The 24,884-nt window shown below is 36.4% G+C and overlaps 1 protein-coding gene across 5 annotated transcripts in view; it reads right to left on the bottom strand.

The window, feature by feature from the left end:
- Nucleotides 1-24,884, bottom strand: part of LOC136877494 (chromodomain-helicase-DNA-binding protein 6) — a 703,291-nt gene that overhangs the window by 459,598 nt on the left and 218,809 nt on the right. For all 5 annotated transcript variants that reach the window (XM_067151592.2, XM_067151593.2, XM_067151595.2 and 2 more), the window contains exon 19: nt 18,092-18,333. In XM_067151592.2, coding sequence (XP_067007693.2) covers nt 18,092-18,333 — 242 coding nt within the window. The remainder of the gene's footprint in view (nt 1-18,091; nt 18,334-24,884) is intronic.

The raw sequence follows: 24,884 nt of genomic DNA, 5'->3' as shown, positions 1-24,884 counted from the left end.
AGTGTAATTGCAGAAAAATTCGCCAAAGAGAATGCACATTAAATATAACATGTATGAGGTTAATAAAGAGACTATTTCTTTGGAACGGAAGTAAATGGATAGGGAACCTACAACAGATATTTATTATTTAACAATCTGGACAACCTGAATTTGTTATTAAGACATAAAATTATTCATTCTGCATTCAGTTCACAAAAAGATGATTCCAAATGTACCGGTAACTAAGTTGTTCTGCTGCTGTAAATGAGATATCTAAGAATAATGAAAAGATGCTTTATAATAGCAATCAAAATACTGACCAGCATGTAGTTTCCCAATCTCCTAAAATATTCTCCTTTTTTAAAATTATTATTAATGTTAAATCTGCACCCAATAAACAGACCAGCGTCTGACTTTATTTAGATTATATTTTCCTCAAAAGCATGGTATCATAGATTCGTTGCTTTCTTTTCTTTGTCCACTTCCTCAGGTTACTTACTTGAAATTTAAACCGAATTGCGTGAGCTAAGGATTTATTCCAGTTAATAATGATTATACCAATTCTACGTATAACACTATGCGCCCAGCGGTAATGTTACTACCAGGCGGTGTCTGCCTGAGTGCTGCTGTTGTTACTACTACTACCACCACCACCACCACCACCACCACCACCACCACAAAATTTAAATTCAGTCACTCGAAAGCTATTCACATTGATGAATTAGTTTTTGTTTAATAACAATAATAATAATTATTATTATAATTGCTTTACGTCCCACTAACTACTTTTACAGTTTTCGGAGACACTGAGGTGCCGGAATATAGTCCCGCATGAGTTCTTATACGTGCCAGTAAATCATCCGATAAGAGACCAATGTATTTCAGCACCTTCAAATACTACCAGACTGAGCCAGGATCAAACCTGCCACGTTAGGGTCAAAAGGCCAGCGCCTCAACCATCTGAGCCACTCAGCATGGCAATTTTTGTTTAACATGTCGATTTCCTTTACTACCGATAGGTGGTGTTATCGATCAATAGTGATTGCTGGTGCAACCTTGGGACAAAGCTTCGCAGCCATGTGCACTCAGCTAGATCTTACCTAATTGTTGACATACGTACTCCTCGCATGCTCCAGTTAAATCACCTCAAATTTATGCCTGCGCGATCTGATGGATTATATGACTTCACAGATTTAGAATGAAAGTGTGGCGAGTCAAGAGTCTGCAATCATCTCTTAAGTAGTCTATATATAATGTACCGTTTTCATCGTCCTGATATCGGAATAAAGGTTGTCGTACGAAATTATAAGTTTGCCATGCACGGTAATGAGATCGCGAAGATTACGTAATTGGGCCATACGTCAGAGAAAAATGCATATATTAAGTAAAATAGGCCGTGATTTCGGAGTGTATACATTATACGAACGTATATATTCAAGAAGGCCATGCACGTGACGGCAAAGATATTTGTTTGATGAATTAAATATGCCTAGATCACGGACTGAGATGGAAAGTTATAAAGGATCCATGCGGCCGTGATAAAATACTAGAAGGTTTTCAAAATTGTTAAAAAAAGAAGAAGTAGCTGAACAATAAAAAAATCTGTTACGCAAAACGACGTAAATTTATCCACGAGAAGTTAATCCACGCATAAAGAAGAAGGGAGATATTGCAATTATTACCGGCTGGAGAACCTGCAAAGCGAAGGAATATTCGAACGAGTATCGTGACAAGCAAGTTGGAAAATACCCGAACAGTAGTCGGAGTATAGACTCAAGACCGTACGAGGAATCAAGTTGAATATAACGCAGTATAGGTTGATTAGCCGAACAAAAGAAATTTTTAGAGAGCTAACTTGATATATTTTAACTGTTAAACTGCCGCAAAGAATTAACCTTGAATTACTGTCCTAAAAACCTGAATCTTAGATACAAACTTGATACACATTCCTAAGAGTATGGATGTGAAATTAACTCCCGCTTTGGAAATGTTTCTTTCATATATGACTGACTGCTACAACATGAGAGGCTAAATCGGAGATGGAGCCGACTGTCCGACGGAGACCGCCCAGCTGTTTCTACTATCCCGAGTCCCAAAACTACAACCTGATGGTGACGTAACGAAGGATGGAGTCGTTCTACGCAATCCTAAGATGACAACATCGAAGCCAAAGCCAGTCATCTAACATCAGTGATCGTAAGATAAGTTCCAAAGAGTTATTTTATTTTCTTGAAATTAATATGCAGTAAATATAGTAGTTGTATTTATAGTGAACATTGGTATGTTGTTTTTACATAGTTCTTCGTGATAAAATCACAGTCGTTGCCATCTTTGCAATGAGATTGTCCTTGTTGACTTATTATTATTAATATGGGAATAGGTATTTCTTCCAGAGTTTACAATCAATGCCATAATATAGGAATGTTTATAATTGAACAAGGAGAGATTTAGAATATAATTTTTAACCATTATGGGACAAAAACATCGTATATAAAGAGACGTAACCCTAATTTTATATTTTTAAATAAGATAATTGATTTCTGAATAACCTATATGTGTGCTGATACGACGCAATGAAATGTGAGTACATATTAACTTATTTGATTTATATATGCATTTCATTTTTAGGCTAACGTGATTATGCGTGTAATATATGAAATCTAACCCAAAAGAGTACCGTTGTAGTACATTAATGTGATGTTAAGATGATTTGCCGTCGTGTTGGAAATGATAAATGTTTATGTAGGGAAGTTATGGATTTGAGTGGCATGTTAATGTGGAATTATGAGTAATTATTCGCTGTGATATGTTTAGGAGATTGAATAATGATATATTATGGTAATTAATATTGGTAAATAGAGAGATAGATATGTTTATGGATAATTTTGGCGGTAAATACGGCGTGTTATGGGCCAATGGTGATATTTGCCATATGCGGCAAAATATTTATATGCGAGATATATGGGGTTAGTGGTACACGAGTACAATGAAATACATCGCATATTTCGTATATGGGTTACCATAAACTGTCTTCAAAGGAAATAGCCAAGTAGGAAATAAAAGAAGGGAAACTTGTTGTCTTCATAGATAATATATATCAACGTTGAACTGAATATTATTGGAAGTTTGTTGTCGAGAATGAATTTAATTCATAGAACAATCCCATAATTTAAAATCTCTATTACAATTAGATAAAATAGGTTACCAAATGCATTCCTACGGAATTCTTGATACCTGATTAAATATTGGTAAATCATAAAACATGTTAGGTATAATTTCTATTTGAACTACGATTATAATTATTCTTTACACGATACCAACATTTAATTTTAAGGTGTTATTTGAATATTTTAACCAAATGACATGGTCGAGGTGACCAATATTTCTCATTTAAAGAACTATATATATTTGAAATAGCCATTTTGGGCTGATATATATTTGGAACTTATTTGCGATTGCTAACGTTATAACATGGGAAGAAACACATGAATTTATGACAGAATATCAATTTAATAATGAGGAAAATAAGCATTTTTATTTTTTTTAAAAAAAAGAAAGAAACAAAAACTGATGGACACAGATATGTATATTTAGAATGGAGATTACTTAACACATTGCTGTCCGGCCCATCTGACATATAACTGGCCCCTGTGGCCGGAAGGTTTTGGCAGAGACATGGAGTTATTGCGGGGTATCATAATTTAATAATTTTAAGTTCATTCACAGTTATATCTGTCCACTTTACAGTTTTTGGTGAGATTTTATATTTCGATTCATTCTGGTATTGATATCCGTTTGATTCCTCCACCATATATGCCAACAAATCATTACAAATGAACAACTTGACATCACAACCTATATTTTCAGGTTCACTCGGCGAAATTTTAACGCCAGGCGTCCACGAGAAAGACTCCAAAAACAGTATAATATCCTGTTCGGCCACTCACTGCCAGAAATAGGGAAATATTATCAACAGTACTTACATGTAGACCATCTTTGCTATCTGAAGCATCAGGTCATTGCTCACATGGTGCAATAAACGTGTCATTCAACGCATCACTTCCACATAAATGCATGACACTAGCACTACAATTATCATTAGACAATTCATCTTCACTCTCCTGACAATCACGGGAAACATATAACAAATTATCAGCGTATAATTCATGTATAATATCACCAGGAGTGAGTCCACTGTTTTTATTTACCGGGGCTGCCATTTTTGTTTACTAGCATTGATGGATACACGGAAGATATTCGAAGGCAAAAACAAATGCAAATGACGCACTAAAATGGGCAAAACCAGTACTAAAAGAAGCATAGTTTTTCTACCATTTAGGCACATCAACGATAGTCTTCAAATAGTTCCTCAATACCCGTTAGATGGCATCAGAAGACAGACTTGCACAAACACGTATTTATACGTGATCGGCTGCAGAGCACCGTGTTTGGAAACACGTATTGATACGTGAGCGGACAGCATTGTGTTAAGCTTAGGGACTTAAATTTATTTTCAACCTAAAAATATGATACCATGTTTTTCAATAGAAAGAAAATGTACTTTCAATTTTTATAATCAAGAGAACTTATCCTTATTTTTGTGATGCGCCTAACTAATGGAGAAGAATAGTTGAATCAGATTGAAGTTAGATTAAATTTAATTTAATTTTTTTTTTAGAGAGGAAGAAGATAATTGATGTTGATAATTATTAGTAGATTTTCTTTTACGATTCTGGAATCATGAAATAAATTATAGATTATCCAATTTAGATGTTATTATTTTAGGAGATAGGCTAATATCATTATGATATAAATAATTTTGAATTAATTCATTTTTAAAAAAATATTTTATTTCTTTTCTTTCTTTTTTTTGAATGATTTGGATTTGAAAGCTTGGAATTGATTCAGGATGATGAATGGTATCGATAGTAATTTACTGAAAGGGAAAGGTGGTGTCTCAGTTGATCTCACGTAAAAAATAGTATGGTTCGCAGATGCAATTTGGTTATCCCTGAGAGGTGTCACGTGGCAATTTAAAGATTACCATATCAAATGTTGTGATAGGAAAAATGAAGGTTACGGCATCGCTAAAATGCTATGATGCGATAACTGTTTATACGATGAGTATTTAAAGCGAACATAGCTACCGACACTTAGCATCAATTTTAATATGCGTTCATCCATTTAATGATCTGTAGGAGTGATGGATGATTGAGGGGAAAATACCCGGAGCAATTGTTAGGTCACCCAATGGGGCGCACATAATAAATATGGTTGCCCAATATGGTGCAAGACAGAAACCCCCCTCAGGATGGTGCAATATATTGTATATTGAGATGTGGATCACGGATCTGGTACAAGTAAAGGAAATCCTATGTGTGCATTCAGCCCACGGATAAGTGAACAGATTATTACGGAACTTGTAAAAGATCCAGATTCTGACCTGTATGAAAGTGATTGTGAAGAAGAAAATGAAAATCTACAAGCCCCTCAGGATGATGAATCATCAGATTCATCATCAGAGGAACCAGTCGCAAAAAGACAAAGGGATGCAAGAAGCACAAGAACACAAAGGAAACAAGATACTGCTCCTGTGAACAAGCCCGTTTTTTCTGGCACACCAGGCCTGAATGCTAATAACCTTGGTATTTCCGCAGAATCATCACCTCTACATTTCTTTGCTTTATTTTTTGACAGTAATGTACTGAACGTTATCCGAGTGGAAAGTAACATATGCCCTACAGCAAATAAATCTCAAGAAGCAAGAAGGCCCTTTGAAACCGAAATCAGTGTATGCGCAGTGGAAACCAGTGACACTGAATTAACTAAAGTTATTTTTTATAGTAGTAAGTCATGTGTTTGATCCGTAAAACTTTTCTTCGGGACTACTGGAGCACAACACCAATACTAAAAACTGACTGGGCGAGTCCATTGGAATGTTGAGAGACCGATTCCTTGCTATTCTGACTTATGTTGCATCTGAACAATGATAGGCAGGAACGAAGGGGCAATACAGGCTACGATCCGTTGTTCAGAATCCAACCAATACCAGACCGCCTGAAAACAAGTTTTCTGAATTGCTACTCACCTGATAATCACTGACAATCGACGAAACAACATGCCCATTTCGGGGACGTATAGTTTTTTTTATGCTCATGAGAGGAAAACCACAGATGTATGGAATCAAGATCTTTCAACTGTGTGAAGTGAGAAATGGTTATGTGTGCAATGTGGAAATGTATTCTGGGGCCCACGTCACAGCGGAGGACCTTCAACGTTGTGGACAGACTGTGTTAACCAGTAAAAAATCGGGAGCAGACAGTGTATATGGATAGATGGTTTTCAAGCCCTACCATTTATGATCATCTGTGGGACTGTCAGACTAAAGCACCTGGCGCCGTGATGCCAAATCGGAATGGAGTGCCAAAGTCAGAGTTTGCGAAAAAACTGAAAAGGCTGAAAAAATGTCATTGCAGAAAGAACACCTTCTAGCAATAAAGTTGCAAGATGCTCAAAATGTGTATATGCTGAGCACTGCAGATGATGACACGATCGAAGTACCCGCAGCAAGAGGGAGTCCTGAGAAATCCAAACCACCAACAGTAGTAAGTCCGACCAATTGCTGGCATATTATGCATTCACAAGGAAGTCGATCAAATGGTGGAACAAATTATTCTTCCATGTGTTTGATCGTGCCATAGTGTACGCCTATATACTGTAATGTAAAGCTTGTTTACAAAAAGCTCCCCTATCGAAATATTGTGAACGTTTGGCAGATGATTTGGTGAGTAGTGTCAGTGCTGTAATGATTGAAGAATCAAGAGCATGATCTGTGGGAAGTAGGTAGAGATCATTTTCCACACAGAATACCTGCAGTGGGCACGAAGAAGGAAGGACACGCGCAGCATACGTGCAAGGTTTGCTACGACAAGTCAAAAAACAACACAGCCTGTGCTGTGAAGAAAATGACAACGGTATATTGCCGTAAATATGTGACAAAGGTCTTTGCACAGGAGAATGTTTTGAGTGTTACCATACCGAAGTTAGGTATTGGGAATAACACTGTGTAATACTGTTGTTCAGTGACTGAAGACTATTGAACTGACTGATTTTGAGTGGGTGAACAAAGATAACAGAATGTACCAATATTGTAGCCTTATTAACTTTCCAATGCTGAAGGTAAGAATTTTCGAATTGACTTCAGGTGATGTCCACTTTTTTAGAATATGTATACACAATTGTTTATTTATATTGCAAAAGCTGACAAAACTGTGATTTTTTTCTGAGTTTAAATCATGTCAGCACAGGGTAGGGACACTATCTTGACTCGTCCGGGCTCATAGTGTTAATGACATTTTCAGGAGGGCAGGGTCTCTCTTCATGGGCTTCTAGTACATTTGTATGGAGAACGTTTTCCAGGATCTCAAAAACGGCATAATGTTGTTAAATCCTCAGTAGTTCTCCCATACGACTCCTTCCCTGCATATGAGGAAGGCTTCGTACTAACTGCAGCCATGTCAGCACTTCTCAAGACAGAAAGAAACTGGCTGAAAATGTTTAGAGGAAAGGATCCACTTAACTCGATACTTGAAGTAACTTGTAATACGAGTAAAATATACGAACAATAATAAACCTTCTTGTAAAAGCTTTTTTCTTTCCTTTTTAAGTTACACCAATTCAGATAGGTTTTAGGGTGACAATGGGGTTGCAAAGGGTGAGGAGTGGGGTAAAAAGCGACCGGCCTTTTAAGGTTCAGCCCTGGCATTAGGATGGTGTGAAAATGGGAAACCACAGAAAGCGATCTTCAGGGCTGTTGACAGTGGGGTTCAAAACCCACTATCTCCCAAACGCAAAAGCTGGGAAGCAGAAGCCAGCATGTCAGGAGTTGAGGGGCAATGTATGTAGAAAAAATAGGATAGCTGACAAGAATGCCCATCCCCTTGAAATACGGAGTGTACAAGGAAGGGGACATTGTCCTTTTGAGCTTTCAAGTTTGTCCTTGTCTCTCTCCTACTGCTGCTCTCTCTTCACCCATTAAGCAAGCATATTATGAAGTCCTTTACATGTTCCTCTCTTCTACACATCACTAACATTTCATTTCATGAACAAGGTTAGGGTTTTGAAGGTCAATCATAGGTAGTGCAAAAAGGAACAGAAAAGGTGTTAAAACAAAAGCAAAACAAAGGGGGGCAAAATGGTGCTTCTTTACAAAAATATTTGAATAATTGTTCCTTCTCACATCTTATCCAATTGAAATCAACTCAAAACTATGTACATCTTTATGCGAGTTAAATGAGGGATGTTCCACCATCCAACACAATATATAATACATAACATTTATTAAGTGAAAACCAGTTTTGATTCCCTTGGAATCCTCATCAGTTCACACTAAATAAATAAATAAATAAATAAATAAATAAATAAATAAATAAATAAATAAATAAATAAATAAATAAATAAATCAAAGGATCTTAACAACAATAAACATGAAATCTGCCTTTAAATACATTTACAATGGTTGACATAGGTTATATGACATAAAACACATTAATATTTAAAGAATGCTCTAGGATCCAGGTTACAAACAACTGCAGTGCGTTTGTACAATATTGAACAGAGCTTTAAGATAATTTACCAGATTTCTCTCTGCCATTCTTGGTATATACTGATGCCTCTGATATAGCTGTTGCAGGAATCTTACAACAGGTTAAAGATGGAGTACCTCTACCTATTGCATATTTCACTCACCTTTTGTCAACCACCGAGTGTAATTAGCGTAATTATTCTACATTTGAACGAGAAGCACTAGCTCTTCTTCTTACCCTTAAGCATTTATGTGGCTACCTACAGCATAAGGAATTTATTGTTATGAACGACAACCAAGCCTAAGATCGGTCGTACTGGACGTTGGCTTTTACGACTATCTAGATTCAAATTTACTCTTTCTTTTATTCCTGGCCATGACAACCCTGTAGCTGATGCTCATTCACGCCTTTCTGATTTAAATTCCACTACTTCCGATTCTCAGGTGAATGCCTCTTCTACAAATTTAGTCCCTAACGTTAGTGCCATCTCTTGTTTGGCCCAATTTCCTTTGTCTTTTACTTTTTGTACGGATTGTCAACTCGCTGACCCTTATTGGACCCCAATTCTTAAAACATTGTCTCACCGTAATTACAAAGGACCATTTAAGTTATCTAAGGATATCTTAATATATATAAGCCAAAACACAAATCTACTACCAAAGTCATGTTGCCTGATGCACTTTGTCCTATGATACTTCAGTACTGTCACACTTCCCCCACTGGAGGCCATTTAGGAGTCACTAAAACATATTTTAAAATCTCTTCTCTCTTTTTATGGCCTCATATGCGCCAATATGTTCATAATTACGCCAAGAACTGTGAATTATGCCAAAAAACCAAGACTCTTATTACCCTACCTCAAGATACTTATTCTGCATCTCCCTCCACCAATCCTTCAGAAACCTATTATGTAGACGTGGTAAGCCCTATTACCTCTTCAGCGCGGGGTAACAATGATATCATCAACCTACTGGATGGCTTTTCTAAATTTTTTATTCTTTGTGCTTTAAAACATCTAACCTCTACTTCACTAATTATCCTTCTGCAAGAGCAATTATTCCCCATAATTGGCAATCCAAAATATTTGGTCCTGGATAATGCTATTGTCTTCACTTCTAAAATCTTCTATGATAAGTGTTTTTCCCTCGGGATAAAGAAAGTTTTTACTACTCCTTACCATCCTCCGAGTAATGTCGTCGAGCGATATCACTGTAAATTGAAAGTTGTATAATCTATTTTTCATTCCGACCAGTAAAAATACTGAGATACAGAACTATCATCCTTTGCTCTTGCTTTTAATTCCAGCATTAATTCTGCTACAGGTCATTCGCTTGCTAAAATTTTTTGGGGCTGTACATTGCAAACCCCTCTTTCTCTCTCGTGGGATCTTCTTTCATTGCTTTTTGATCGCCCCAGTAATAATACTAAACATTTATGGAACTCCGCTTTACAGCAACTGTATCGTGCACGGCAGGCATAAAGTCCACTCATAATAAAAAGTATACCCCTGTTAAATTTAAAGTCCCTGATTTGGTTCTTTTGCGTAATAATCCCGCCAGTTCCTCTTTGTAACAAATTTCTGCTAAACTTTGCCATTCATGGATTGGGCCCTACAAGATTATCTGCTTTTCATCTCCAGTAAATGTTCTTCAAGGAGTCTCTGATCCTTATGATATCAAAAGCTCCCATGTGGATCAGGTAAATAAATTTGATAAATCGCTTCGAATCACCCCCCCTCCCCATTTCCTATCTTGCTTATTAACATGGTTCCAGTCTCGTGCTGAATCCTAACCACTGACCCTCCCATTAATTTGTAAGGGAGTCATAGGTTGTTTCCTTCTTCATACGATTATATGCATGCCTTTACCTTTTTTTCTTTTTGGAGTACTACAAACCCTTTGCTTCCGCACCCCCATGCCCCCCCCCCTCCTTGATTCTCTTTTTTGTGTATTATCTTCTTGTTGCACAAATTCTGCGCTACTTTATTTATGTTGTAGCCATGCCATACACTGACGACTTCTATCTACTTGTGGGAGCTTCATAGACTCTGGATATTTCATCTTCTGCAACATGTTTTTCCGCATAAGGTGCCAACGTGGGACTACCTACAGCTGCATAACTCCACACTACATCTCTCCACCTTACGCTCTTCTACTTTGGAAAGAAAATATACTATCTGTGCAAAACAAAAACAAAAAAGTCAAGATTGTTATTCCTCTACGGGTGGCGGATATTGTAATGTTCTCTTACCTTACGCCACCAATATACCATAGCACACGTTTCTAACCTTACTTTCTTCCCCGCATCTCTATGCTGCTATTTATGCTACACGCACCTTCAACTTCTTCTATATTCTGGAACTTTCCAGTCCGTTTTCCCCTCTCGCCCTTACCATTACATCTGTTTACGTCACACTCTGCCGACGATATATTCTCGGCCGTCATTTCATTCTTCGTCAGTGTGCATTGGATCAGCTCGGGACTGGAACCTATTTCGACACAGTCTGCACGACGGCATTCTACTTCATTCCATCTGAAGATTCATCTATGACCCAGGTAGGGGGAGAGACCTATCAACGTTCTGGGTAAGCAGGTTCTTCCCAATTCAGTTTTTTCGTTATTAAGTTTTAATCTACATTGTGGGCTTTTCCGAAGTGCTAGATGATCCTGAGCACCTAATCCATGGAGTTCTAAAGTTTTCTGCTTTCCTTTATTTGTCATTCCACTCCCCCCATTTTTTATCTTTGGTTTGTGCCCTTCCACCAAAAAACATTGAATAGAACTCTGGACTTGGCCTGTCGTGCCGATGCACCGAACCTAGAAAGCTCTGTTCTTCTTGTTCTTCTCTCTTCTTTTTTTTTTTTTTTTTTTTTGGAAGTGTTCAAAGATCTATATTTTGTGTGATCAAGTTGGCTGGACTGTTGTGTCATGGCTACTCTTATAAACAGTGTGACATTTCTCTTTTGAATATGTTCAAATGTTAATGTATTCTTCCTAATTGTCCACTGTCTATACACTGTGAGTATTTAAATTGTCAGTTCATTTCTAATATTTGAAAAAGGAAAGGTTACTCCTCAACTTATTGATCTTTCGTATTTTCAGGTACCTATTTTTATTATTGTTAAAGTTCTAAATCGTAATTTTCTTTAAAGATGTGCTAGCCTTTTGATCATTACTTCTTATAAGAAATTGTTTGATTACATTTACGCTCCTGGTGAGGTTAATTTCTCAATCGTGTATGTATCACAGTTCTAACCGAGCTTAATGTTATCTTTGTTTAAAAAGAAAAAAAATCTTGTTCCACATCAAACACACACTAATCATTGTCATAAATCAAATTTAATACTCGTTGAAACATTTCTTTTGTTCTTCTGTACATCCACGGATCCCCCTCTGGTGAAGGCCTAGAAATATTATATGCTTCAACCCCTCCTTATGAATATACCTGGAATTATCCATTTATCCTATTGTATACTTTTTATAGATGACATATCAAATATAACCTAGTACGTACCTCACAGGTCATTTGAAAATAAGCTAAAGCCAAATTCTGCAACAAATTATTATGCAAATATGGGGCCAGTAGACAAATGTGATATGATGGTTTCATTCAATGATTCGACAAGAAAAACTATAAAATGGTACATAAAACTTTTTTCATTTACTAAACATTTGTGATTTGAATGCTTCTTTTATGTATAAAGAATATGAAAAGGAATCTAACCCTAGTGTAAAACTGCACATAATGGATTTCAGACTAAACCTAATTCAGCAACTGTTTGAGAAACACTTTACTGCTGAAACAAAATGGAAGTAATGTTGCCCGCCTGATTGGAGGTGGGACACAAGATCCGCTACACCTCAAAGGTTGCCCTTTTTATGAGGCCACTCCCACAAAGTGAATTAAAGAAGCGTAAACTTCTCAGGCAATACTACATTCATAAACACACTACCCAATCAGGCCAGTAGAGGAAAGAAATGAGCTACGAATGTTCTACTTGTGAGGTGTAGCTCTCTGCATACATCCTTGCTTTGAACAGTATCGTACATTTAAAAAGTTTGAAATGACAGCGTTTTCTCAATCCAAAATGTGTCTTCATGTGTCTCAAAGTTGTAATAAATAAGTTTATTGTATTTTTTAAAATCCTTACTCCCCAGAGGTTGTTTATTGGTCAAATGCGTACTCAGATGCGGATATCATTAATGCACGACATATGCCTTCCGCACACATGAAAATGTTAATTAAAGTACAGCCCCAACATTTGCCTGGTGTGAAAATGGGAAACCATGGAAAACCATATTAAGGGCTGTCGGCAGTGGGGTTCCAACCCACTATCTCTTGGATGCAAGCTCACAGCTGCGCACCCCTAACCACACAGTCAATAACCATTTGACAGAATCTTACTACGGATAAGAAATACGTAATAATTGGATAAAATTTTGCTTTCAATGTTAATATACAACAGCAGCCAGCAACGCAATAGTCACAATACTAAATTCACGCAGCTGTAAACTACTGGTTTCATCCAGCTACGAGCTGAATGAAAATGATGATTTGTATATGCACAGAGTATGAGTTGCAGAAAGTCACTTGATCCGTACAGTGAAGAATGCAACAACAGAAACTTATTTTTCATGCAATGGTTTCACTCTAACAACGGTTGGGTTTCATTGCATTTTAGCATTATATTTCTCCCAGCACTACTAGTATGGAGCTTGGTCTGTAGCCACATTTCTGATCTGAGCATTATTGGACCACACACTTGACAGAAGTCCATGAACGGGTTTATTACAACCCGTTCAATAACTTCCACACCTGTTAGGAGAGAAACCAAAAACGTTCATAACATACTGATCTATTATGTGGTTTCATAAAGCAGAATTCCCTCAATTATCCTTCAGTCTTTGTACGGCATCTTTATGAACAGGCTCACTATAACTTCTTCTTAAAGTACTCTCATTTGGCTCTAAAGTTTGTGCATATTTTGCAAGAAATCCTTTGAAGGCTGGATGGTTTGCTTTGTAGGGAGGAATCCTTGCTGATGCATCAAGCTGGAAATCTGTTGCTGCATACGGTCTTAGAGGTGTTTTTCATGTAATGTGATTTCTGAATCGCAAAGAGTCTTTCAGTTTCAATGAAATCCTGCTTGAATACCTGCACCAAGTTGGGAAATGAAATTTTAGGATCCACCTCCTTACTCCAAGCACATAATAAACTTGTTAAAAATTATGCACGAAAAATGAACACCATACAATTCTACAACCCTACCAACTAACACTGTACCGGGTGGTACACCTCTACGCCGCACATTCAAATTTTCCACCTTAAAGTACTCCTCTACAGGAGAAACAGTGAACTTAAAACTGGATGTACTTAAACCTTTCCTCTGAAGATGTCACTGTGTGAATTTCGATGTGTTTTTGTTTGGACATTCTCTCATAGATGTCACTGCCTAAAAACTGTGATCATGCACCCTGGTGCGAAGTGAAGGAACTTTCTTGAAGAAATCTTGTACTCATAAGTTTTTGTCCTTACTAAATTTCTTTCTTTCATTTGTGGGTTGGCAATATTAATCTTTCATTCTGCCAGTTTTGAACTTAGCCAATGCAGAATTTCTGTAATTAATTTTTGACCAATCGTGTCTTTCTTCTTTGATTTTGATGTGTAACTTTAACCTACCCAATAAAAGCCTGTGGGTGTGTCTTAATTATTCATGAAAGGTCTCGAACCTTCCCCGAGGATATAAAAACTGCCGATTTTCTTGTCTCTCGGCCACTTCATTAACATCTAACCTAGTGTAGGGACGTGTAGCAGGAGGCGGAAAGCGCATCTTTCATCAGGCAGCAGCTCCTCTGTAAGGTAATGGCCGTTTAACATCTTTTTTCTTGCTAGCTGAGCAGTCTAACCCGTGGGAAAGGTCAATGTAACCTACCTTTCTAAAAATGTAAATTTGTGTCGGCATATGTAAAAACTGCATATATCTGTAACTGTAAAATCGGGGAGAGTGCTTTACACTCTCGAGCTCCCCTTCATTTTGATTTGAGGCGACTACGTTTTGGTAACTGATTTTCTACTCTTCCTTAATGTGTTACATTTATTCATTGTAGGAGTCACCTCCATAGTCTGGGAATAGCCCCTGTTTCGTCGGCCTAGTGCCTCTTAGGTTTTAAGAATGTATGTGTAGGAGTGCAAGTGCCTCCATTCATATATTTGCATTTTGGGCCATTTACTTAACCTGTTCTTTCTCTACTAAGGCCCAGTAGGTTGGGTACAAGATAACCCCCGTTTCATTTTGTGTAAGTTATGCCTTGATGGCAATTAAGTGTAAAGCCCGGTATTGCCTTTAATAGGATTGAAAAACTGAGAGCGGGTCAGGTATTGGAAATGCGCCTCTTAGACGCTTGACATGGCAAGGTGGGAGCAAGTGCTCCATGTTATTAGGGGATTTCTACCCTTTGTAAAATTATGCTCCTCTGTAAGGTGGGATGTTCAAAAGTTGTAAAACTAGGGACTTGCTTACAAAGTGTGTTAAAAGTTGAAATCTTGGATTTTTCTAAGCTGGGTATCATTGTTACCTCAACTAGTTAGAAGTTGTTAAGTTTTGTTGCTACTTGTTGTTTCCTTTAAAAGAGATAAAATTTAACCTTGTTACAGTTTTAAATTAACTTTAATTTTGTAGTTAGACCCATTCACCCCGGCACCTTCTTTCACCTCTGCTGACCCACCAAACCACGGTAACAAACACGATCATTATAAACTTTGTAGATTGATAGTTTGGTTCTGAAGATAAGACAACCTGGGCATAAGGATTCTTTGCTAGTTTTAAACTAAGTAAAAATCAACTCCTTTCAACTTTTCAAAGTCCCACATTAAAAAATTTACATACAAAAAAAAAAAAACAACGCTCCAGTTAATAATTCTTTATACCATCTGCTAAATCTGTCAACACACACCGGCTCATGTTGTGTAACTATCACCTATTTTAATATCCCAATGCAGCGAAGCTAACATCCCACTGGCTCATGTTGTGTAACCATCACCTATTCTTCTACAACCAGCTAGCAAATCTTACAAATTGTGACCTGAGTTTTAAAAGTCACCAAGAGAGGACACAGAAATTTATTTTGTGATCTAAAAATTATTGCACTATATAATTTTTTATTTAATGTTGGAAACCTCAAGAAAATACTTTAAGGACATCTCAATCATTGTTATACATATTTGTTTTTAATTATCTATTTAAATTTGGATAGCTCCGTGGCTCAGGCGGCAGCGCGCGGGCCTCTCGCCGCTGGGTTCCGTGGTTCAAATCACGGTCACTCCAAGTGAGATTTGTGCTGGACAAAGTGGAGGCGGGGCAGGTTTCTCTCCGGGTACTCCGATTTTCCCTGTCATATTTAATTCCAGCCACACTCTCCAATATAATTTCATTTCATCTGTCATTCATTAATTATCACGCCAGAGGAGTGCAACAAGTTTCAGCAGCCGGCACAATTCCTATCCTCGCCGCTAGATGGGGCTTCGTTCATTCCATTCCATCCCTGACCCGGTCGAATGACTGGAAACAGGTTCTGGATTTTCATTTTCATCTAAATTCAGAAAAGTGAAGAGAAAGAGACATGATAGGAATTCTGTAATATTGTGTAAATGTATTTCAAAATTGAAAGCAACTTTTGAGGCAGGTTGTTGTGCTGCGTGGAGATTTTCTAGTAATGAAATAGCTGGGTTCTGCAATCGAAGTCTCTAGAACTTAACCACGTAAGGAAGTGTATTTTCATTGGTCACAATAACGACCTTTTTCATTGGAGAATATGGAGATCTGGGGAAATTCTGTGCCCTTATTGGTTACTTCGTGATCCGGCCTCCATCGGCTTCGTGGGTATGATGTGTGTGTTCTGGGTCTTTTTCATCTGACCAACCTTACGCGCACGCACGCGCTTGGGATCTACCACGTCTGCGGGTCCCCGGACTCTCATGGTAAGCGGTGTATTATTATTTTCTATAATCTATCAGCTTCATTTTCTGTATTGATAGTTTGAGCACACAAGTATAAAGAATGAGCATTTTCCTCCTAATCAATACTTTATTATATAAAGTGTCTAAAATATTTCGATCATATTAAAATACAGTACCGGTTTCAACCTGTTAATTAGGTCATCATAAGCTGCTGATGAACCTGCTTATTCAATAACGATGGTACAATGTAAAACATTACTTAGACTAAACATGAGTGCTACATCTTCCAATAAAATATAATGCTATATACAACAGGATACAGTTCTTGAAGTCTACAGAGGCTTTGACATCCTGTGTCACATGAATGCCACATGTTCCATTAAAATATTATCCTATAATGTTAAAATCAGGGTACAGTTCTTAAAGTCTGAAGGGTCTCTGACATCCTTGTCTCAATTTTAAATATCTTGTGCTGTAATGTCAACATCATACCCAACAGTAAGTTGTAATAGGTAAATTCAAAAGTGCACTGTTGGGCCACAAATATGTAGAAGAAAGTTATGTTCAGCAGTATAAGGGGTTCTGTTCTAGTTTTATAGGTAATTATGCTCATCCTCAGTCCATTATTCTGCTGATAAACATGCTTGTTCATTGTTTTTCACTTAATTTAAATTCATTCTTGTGTTTCGGTCTTTTCTTATTTAATGTAACTTTCGGTGGTAATGTAATTTTGCTTCGCGTATTTGACTTTCCTCCAGACTTCCACATTCACCAATTTTAGGTTTTTGAATGACTGGGCCTCGATGGCCAGTCGTAGCATTTTGTTGTTGGAGGCAAGTCTCTTTACTTGTTCAGTATTTGTAACTAAATGTAAATTTTACTTCTTTTTCTTGATTAAATCACGTGTAAAGATTTGTTTTCTTTTGAGATTGCCTCCCGTTATGCAGTGTAAACTTCTATGTTTAAGTTCAATCCATATCGTCGGAAGATAACCGTTAGTGTTTTATGAATTTATTTATATATCCTTTGTTTTAAATGTCTTAATTGTCATCGGCTATGTCATCTGTTTTGTTTTATTTGATTTTGCATCTTTTCTTTTTGTTAATATTTATACTGTTTTAAGGGTGTTTGTCATGTGTGCTTCCCCTTCCCCACAACGAGATACGATCTTATGGTCTAGTAGGGTTCCTTCTACGTTTCCACATCCTTCCATAGTTGTCGTTTGTTAGACCTGTAAGTTTAAAGTCATTGCAACGCGAACATGGCGTTAATTTGGTTTTAAGTTGATATTTTTTAAATTACATATTTTTTAATTTTCATTATTTCCTTATTATTATTATTATTTATTATTATATGTGTAGACGCTCACAGGTGCTACACGAATAATTAACAGATTGTATACTTCTGTTATAATTATTTACTATGAAATTATATAAAGTGACACTATTATATACAAATGGTAAGCTAGCCAAGTTAATTATACTTTCTTACAATACCATTTCCAAACTGGACAAGAACTTGTAAATTATAATAGATTAATAATTATCCCTAAAGAATATTTTATACTGTACCTTATCTCCTTCATCTGCTGTGTCTATTTCTGCTTTCTTAGCCCACTTCTTCCAAAAATCTGGATCATCTATATTTATGTCTGATCTTATTCCAGAAGAAGCAAAGCTAGCCTTTGAGAAAGTAGAGCCTTTTTCCGACTCTAAAGTGATGACTTGTGTCCTCCTCTCCAAAATTTGGTCAATATCTTCCTCACAAAATTTATCACCAGCACTATCTTCATCCATAATAGCTCCATATGCACCTACAAACAAGAAAAACCTAAATGATGCAACAAACTGCAAATCATTTCATATTAAAATCACAACATGGAATTGCCAAACTAAACCACAAGACTAAATAAGAACCGATCCAAACTCCAGCAATAATACCTTAATGACCTTACTGATGGCATAAACCAATGTTAAAGTAGAGATACTCTGGTACTGCAGTAAAAAATGAAACTTTTAATACAGTACTGTAAGTCAAATAAGCCAAGCTTCAAAGAGATTATGAATTCTGACACATCAAATTTTACCAGCATTCTTTCCTAACTAGGGAGTGTGAAAAAATATATACATATCAATGAATTATTCACACTTTTCATTGTTTTCTGGAAGACATGTTTGGTTCTAGAGCCCAACTGAATCTCATGCAACTAGAAGATACCTTCAATAATTCACAGCATTTTATTTGTGAGTAAAGTCATTTACTGATGAAACTTACAAAGTTTCAATGTTATTCTTGAAGAGATTGATTTTTCAGAGGGATGTTTCAATAAATCATATTCTATACAGTTTTATTATTATTATTATTATTATTAGTGTATGGCAAGGAAATTATATACATAATATACGCATAACTGCCAACTTACAGATATCAAAAATAGGAAGATTTTTTTTAAATTCTTGGATTTCATCACATATATTGCGCACGGTCTAAGTGAAAAGAGGACAAGATAAAAGGCATATATATATATCTACAGTTGCAATGTGAATTGACTATTAAATTTAAAATCTTAATAAAAAAAAAAAAAAAAAAAATGTTTACAAGAAAATGGACCTAATGACTCTCATTTATGACACATACATACAAATAATAATACAGTCGAACCTCGACATCTTGAATCTCCATTATTCAAATCTTCAGTATCTCAAAGTAACTTCAATTTTCCGGCAGTTTGTCCTATTCTTCACTTGTGTTTATTTCTCCATTATTCTAAATTTGGTTACACAAACTCCTCGATTTCTCAAAGCAAACATTTACTCCCTTGAAGCAAAAAATACTCTAACTCAAATTTTGTGCAACATTAGCTGTGCAATACTGCATTTGTGGTGAGGAACAGTTAACAAGTAAATAAAGGATTAGTATATCTGCAGAAATCTTATCAATTCCAGCTGCTTTTCAAGTTTTTAACTTTTCTATCTTATTGTAAATATCATTGTTATCATACGTAAATTTTAATACTTCTTTAGCATTAGTCACCTCCTCCATCTGGACATTTTCCTTGTAACCGACAAACATTACATACTGCTGACCGAATACTTCTGCCTTTTGAAGATCCTCACATACACACTCTCCTTGTTCATTAATTACTTCTGGAATGTCCTTCTTGGAACCTGTTTCTGCCTTAAAATACCTATACGTACCCTTCCATTTTTCACTAAAATTTGTATGACTGCCAATTATGCTTGCCATCATGTTATCCTTAGGTGCCTTGTTTGCTAGATTCAATTTCCTAGTAAGTTCCTTTAATTTCTCCTTACTTCCACAGCCATTTCTAACTCTATTTCTTTCCAATGTGCACCTCCTTCTTAGTCTCTCTCTGTAGTGCTTCCAATGGTGGAGATAGGAAGTCTTCCAATCTACCCGGATAAGCCTGAAGTTTACACTCAATTACAATGTGGGGAATAGTCTGGCGAGGGGCTCCACAGTCACATTCTGGAGATGTTCCACTTGTAGAGAGAATCTGTGCATCTTCCATGACCTGTCCTGATCCTGTTCAGTCTGGACAAAGTTGGCACATGGCAGTTGGGATCCATTTGCAATTTTTTCCCCTCTGAAGATGTTACGCAGGGGCAAGTCAGGAGAGTTATACCAGCGGCCTTTCCATTCCTCCAAAACATTGAAGACGGTGGCCGTTTTCAGAGCAGCATCACAAAGGGGTCGATGTTGTGATTTCAGTCTTTGAAGACTAAGAGCTGGTATGTCATTTAGAACAGGTAGCAGAGGATTCATCTACTCTTGAACAAGAGCACTGGATCTTCGTCAGGTGGCATTATCCCAGACAACAGTAGGTCCAGTGAACTGGAGTTGATCTGATGGTGCCAGATATAAGATGTATGCTGGTATTCAATTGTGTGTCAATATACTTTGTATAGGGCTATTAATCCACACTGGAGCACAATAGTCAGCAGCAGAGAAAACCAGTGCTAAGGCTGTTATATTTATGTCTAAAAAAATAGAGAGTCTCAATTTATGGATACACTTTGTAGACGACACTTTTGTACTAATAGATCGTAGAGTGAACAACAGTGAAGATATCCTCAAATTTAATACATTGGATTCTAGAATAAAGTTTACAGTAGAAAAAGAAAAAGAAGGTTCCATAAATTTTTTAGACATAAATAAAACATGGAAAAAAGAAGAGTTTGTTTTCAAGATACACAGAAAACCCACTTTTACTCCCATGACAATGAAGAACTACTCATTGCACCCGGAATCACAAAAAAGGTCAGCTTACTAAAGTTACACACATAGAGCATTTAATATACCACTTACACACACGGAACGAGAAAAAGAACTGCTCTTTATCCATAAACAAGCCCAATACAACAGATTTGAACTAAATATGGTAAACAAAATAATCAGAAAATTCAAACAGAAGTTTCAAACTAATCTAACACCCGAAATAAAAAAGGAAGATAAATACGCCGAGTTCACGTTCAACAATCCGAACTTATATACAGTAATGAATTTGTTCAGAAAATATAACTATAAGGTCGCGTATTCAACCAGTAATAATACAAAGGAAAAATTCTTTAATTACAATAGTGTTAATTCCCTAGGAAAAAACAAACATTCAGAATCAGGAGTTTACAAATTGAAATGTCATCAATGTGAAAAAACTTATGTTGGGCAAACAGGGCGCAGTTTTACTGTAAGATACTTAGAACATGTCAATGCTGAAAAGCATAAAAAAATTTCTGCAATGGGTCAACACATCAGTACAACCGGACATCAGTTCACAACTATAGGGCAGGATTTAACTATATTAAGTAAAATAAACAAAGGAGCTCTTCTAAATACATTAGAAAATCTATATATTTATTTAGAACAAAAAAGTAATCGGGACAATAACCTGAATGATATAATTGACATTAGGAACCCTATAATTGAAGTGTTATTATTGAAACTTTAGGCAAAATAAACACAGACAATAAAAAGATGAATAAGAACGAGCCTCCGCCATTTCGTAAATCCACTCCCCCCACCCCTTCTAAAGCCGAAGCCATGATAGGAAGCGACACGCCTCCTCCCCTCTCCACAGCCTTGCCTCCCCAAAAGGTGGATCAAACATCGGAACACACACATCATTATTATACAAGACGTAAAGCAGCTTCAAACGTAGCTCCTCCAGGGCCATGGTAGAATTGGAGTTTAACAACAGTAAGGTATGGAACCATTTTATACATTAAGTTGCTTTATGAAGACACGTTTTCATTATAAAAGCAAATCCCTATTTTCCTCATTTCATATCAGAAATTGAGACGAAGCTCCCTTCTCAATAAGTAAATGGCAATCAGCATCAAAGTTCCACATTAAACTAAATTTAAGACACATTAAGTAAGCTCAAAATAAATAACAGCCAACCTGGCTGGAGTGAAAGAAGTGAACATTCAACAATATTTAGAAGTGTCAAGGAGTCATTTTTAAAAATCTTTTAATTGGAAGAAAAACAGATTTTTTTTTTGTGTAACAGAGAATGAAACTTATAACAACAACTATTCAAATGAATAGATATAGTTTTTAAGTAGGCTAACTATGTATTCATCCTGCCTCATTTCACCAACCCATTAACCACCACATTATTTTAATTCAATTTATATTCAAATAGTTTTTATGAGGAACAAGGTCCCTGAAAATAATGTACTCAAAAACTCAGTGATTCACCTAAGCTATACTACAGCTGAAGATGTTTTCAAATAAGAATGAAACATGTACTGTTTATAATTAATTTGCTAAAAAGCAAATAAAAATCATCAAAAAGATGGAAGATTTTCAATTATTGTAAGTCTCTGTAATCTTCCAGTTTCCCAGGTGTGGCATGCAAGTGCTTGCTTCTTGTCCAAGTATAGTTTCTGTTCCTCTATGTCTGACAAAATTCCTCTCACTGACCTCCAACTTCAATTTTATACCCATAGCTTCCCTGGCCTCCCTACTGGCATCTCCCCTTTTATCTCTGCATTGGAAAAGCGCAGGCAGTTTGACTTCTTATATACAGACTGTTCCAAACCATTCAATACAGTTGAAATAAACTTTCTACGTATGACATGAGTCTCTTTTATCCCAGTTTCTCATACACATGCAGTTAAGATTCACTTTTATAACCCTAATGATTTCTTAAGTGTTGTCCCATAAAGTTGTAAACTTTGCCCCCTTGATGTTTCTGCTATTTGTTAATGACATAAAGCAGCATTTCTCAAACTGTGGTATGGTAAGTATATCATTACCTTCTTTATGACATCCATTTTATTTTATATTAATTTATCATATTCATCTAAAATTTTCAGAATCTCAGATTCCTTTATTCAGTTTTGGGTGAGGGATTATTGACATAATCCAAATTAACCAATGAAACCAAGTGCCAGACAATTGTAAGCCATGTGAACTGGTTTGACATAGTTACAAATAAAAGTGGAAAATTTCAAGTCACCTTCAGTAATGTTTAATGTGAGTTGAAAGCAATTTCTAGGCATAACTTCATGAATATGGGAGTACCAAACATGTTTGTTGTCCGATACATTTCTACCTTAGGCTTTTGTATGATACTAGCCATAATCCAGAGTCCGAAAAAAAAATTCTTATCTCACCCAGAGTAACAAGCCTCCAATTGTCATATATGCACTATTTAGTAAAGGGTCTTGTTACTGTGCTCAAAAATTGTTCCGCGTATCGGTTAGTTGCTGTTACGAGAAATGACAGATATGCCAGCGTGAAAAATAACATGCCATGCAAGATTCATAACTAGGTCATTTACTCATACGTGTGTTCTTCGAATAATTGGGCATAGTGTCCTGGTTAATCGGTGTCTGGCCAGTCATCTAAATCAACACCAGATATATCCTCCAAACATAAATCCTTAACTATTGCTGGACCTATCTCATCAGGATAAACACTTACTTCATCAGATGAATCGCTATCACTTTCCTCCATATAAGGCAATAAATTATTTTCAGACTCACAATCAGCACACATTTATTCTAATATACAACGTATATCGCTTTTCCTGCAAGTAATCTGCACTTGTGTATGATTTACAGGCCATTTTACAACAGCGCAAAGACACTAACTGAAAATAAAAACACGGTTACTCAGCAAGTGAAGATAGCACGTGTTCAGATATCAACAGGAAGTTACTTTATTAAGGAATGTGGTTCGCTTGTTTGTCAATCAATACACTGATCCTACACTTTGAATCTGTGAAAGTTCAAATGCATTTGGGTGACACCTGTGGGAGCTACAATCAACTATTAGAAAATATGCCTTTAAACGTCAATCAACGTGTTTGGCACTGCCAGCGCGCTAGTTTTAGATCGGCATGCTTGGCGCTGAGTGAGTTAACAGTGCCATTCTGAGATCCATCCTTCAGCACGCTGAACTTGGAACGCATGACGAAACCCTGATTTTCTTCAACGCAAGTAAACCCTTCCATAATGTTGGCTACTTGCATCTGAGACATACTCCCATTTCTTCAGAATGCCCCACTCAATTAACAAGAATAATGGAAGAAAATAATTCCACCTGTTTCTAGGTCAATCTAAGAAGGACTAAACCTATCGTTTTGTGTCATGGTGTAATGCAAGGGTCCCCGTTGTCATCTATCTTATACAATACTGCTACTGACCACAAATTTAGAGAAATCAGTGAAAACAATGTATCTAATGAATATGGATACACTATGGGTGATGGGTTAACTCCACTGATAATTTTGGACTTTGCTCATGATACTGTAATAATTGGAAGAAACAAGCAATCAGCTCTCGAAATCACTAACTTAGCAATTGAGAAATTTCAGGAATTAGGGTTGAAAATAAACTCATACAATTCAATAGTTATCGACATTAATAAATTAAAAATCAGCAGTGGGAACCTATGCATACTACTAAATTTTACACTATTGAGAATCTTCCACCGTTTTGATACTTTATTTTGCCTTGTGGCAAATTTTTTATTTATATGTTAACAGTACATGTTTCGTTCCTTGTTTAGGAACATCCTCAGCTGTTATAGCGGCCTAGGTGAATGGTTAAAATTTTAAAATACATAGATTTACAAATACATTGATTCACTTAAAAAGTATATACGAATTAAGATAGATGATATTAAAAACAGTGTGGGGTTAGTGTGTTACTGGTATGAGAGCAGATGATTACATGGTTGATTGACTTAAAACTATGTCTATTCATTAGAATAGTTGTTCAAAAAAAATTTCACTTTGTTACATAAAAAGTCTGTATGCAATTAAAATTCTTTAAAAAATGTTTGACTTCATAGCAGTTTTTAAGTGAATCAACGTATTTGTAAATCTATGTA

The sequence above is a fragment of the Anabrus simplex genome, chromosome 7 (genome assembly GCF_040414725.1).
Source record: "Anabrus simplex isolate iqAnaSimp1 chromosome 7, ASM4041472v1, whole genome shotgun sequence".
Taxonomy (NCBI): Eukaryota; Metazoa; Arthropoda; class Insecta; order Orthoptera; family Tettigoniidae; genus Anabrus; species Anabrus simplex.
This window is presented reverse-complemented; position numbering and strand designations above follow the sequence as displayed.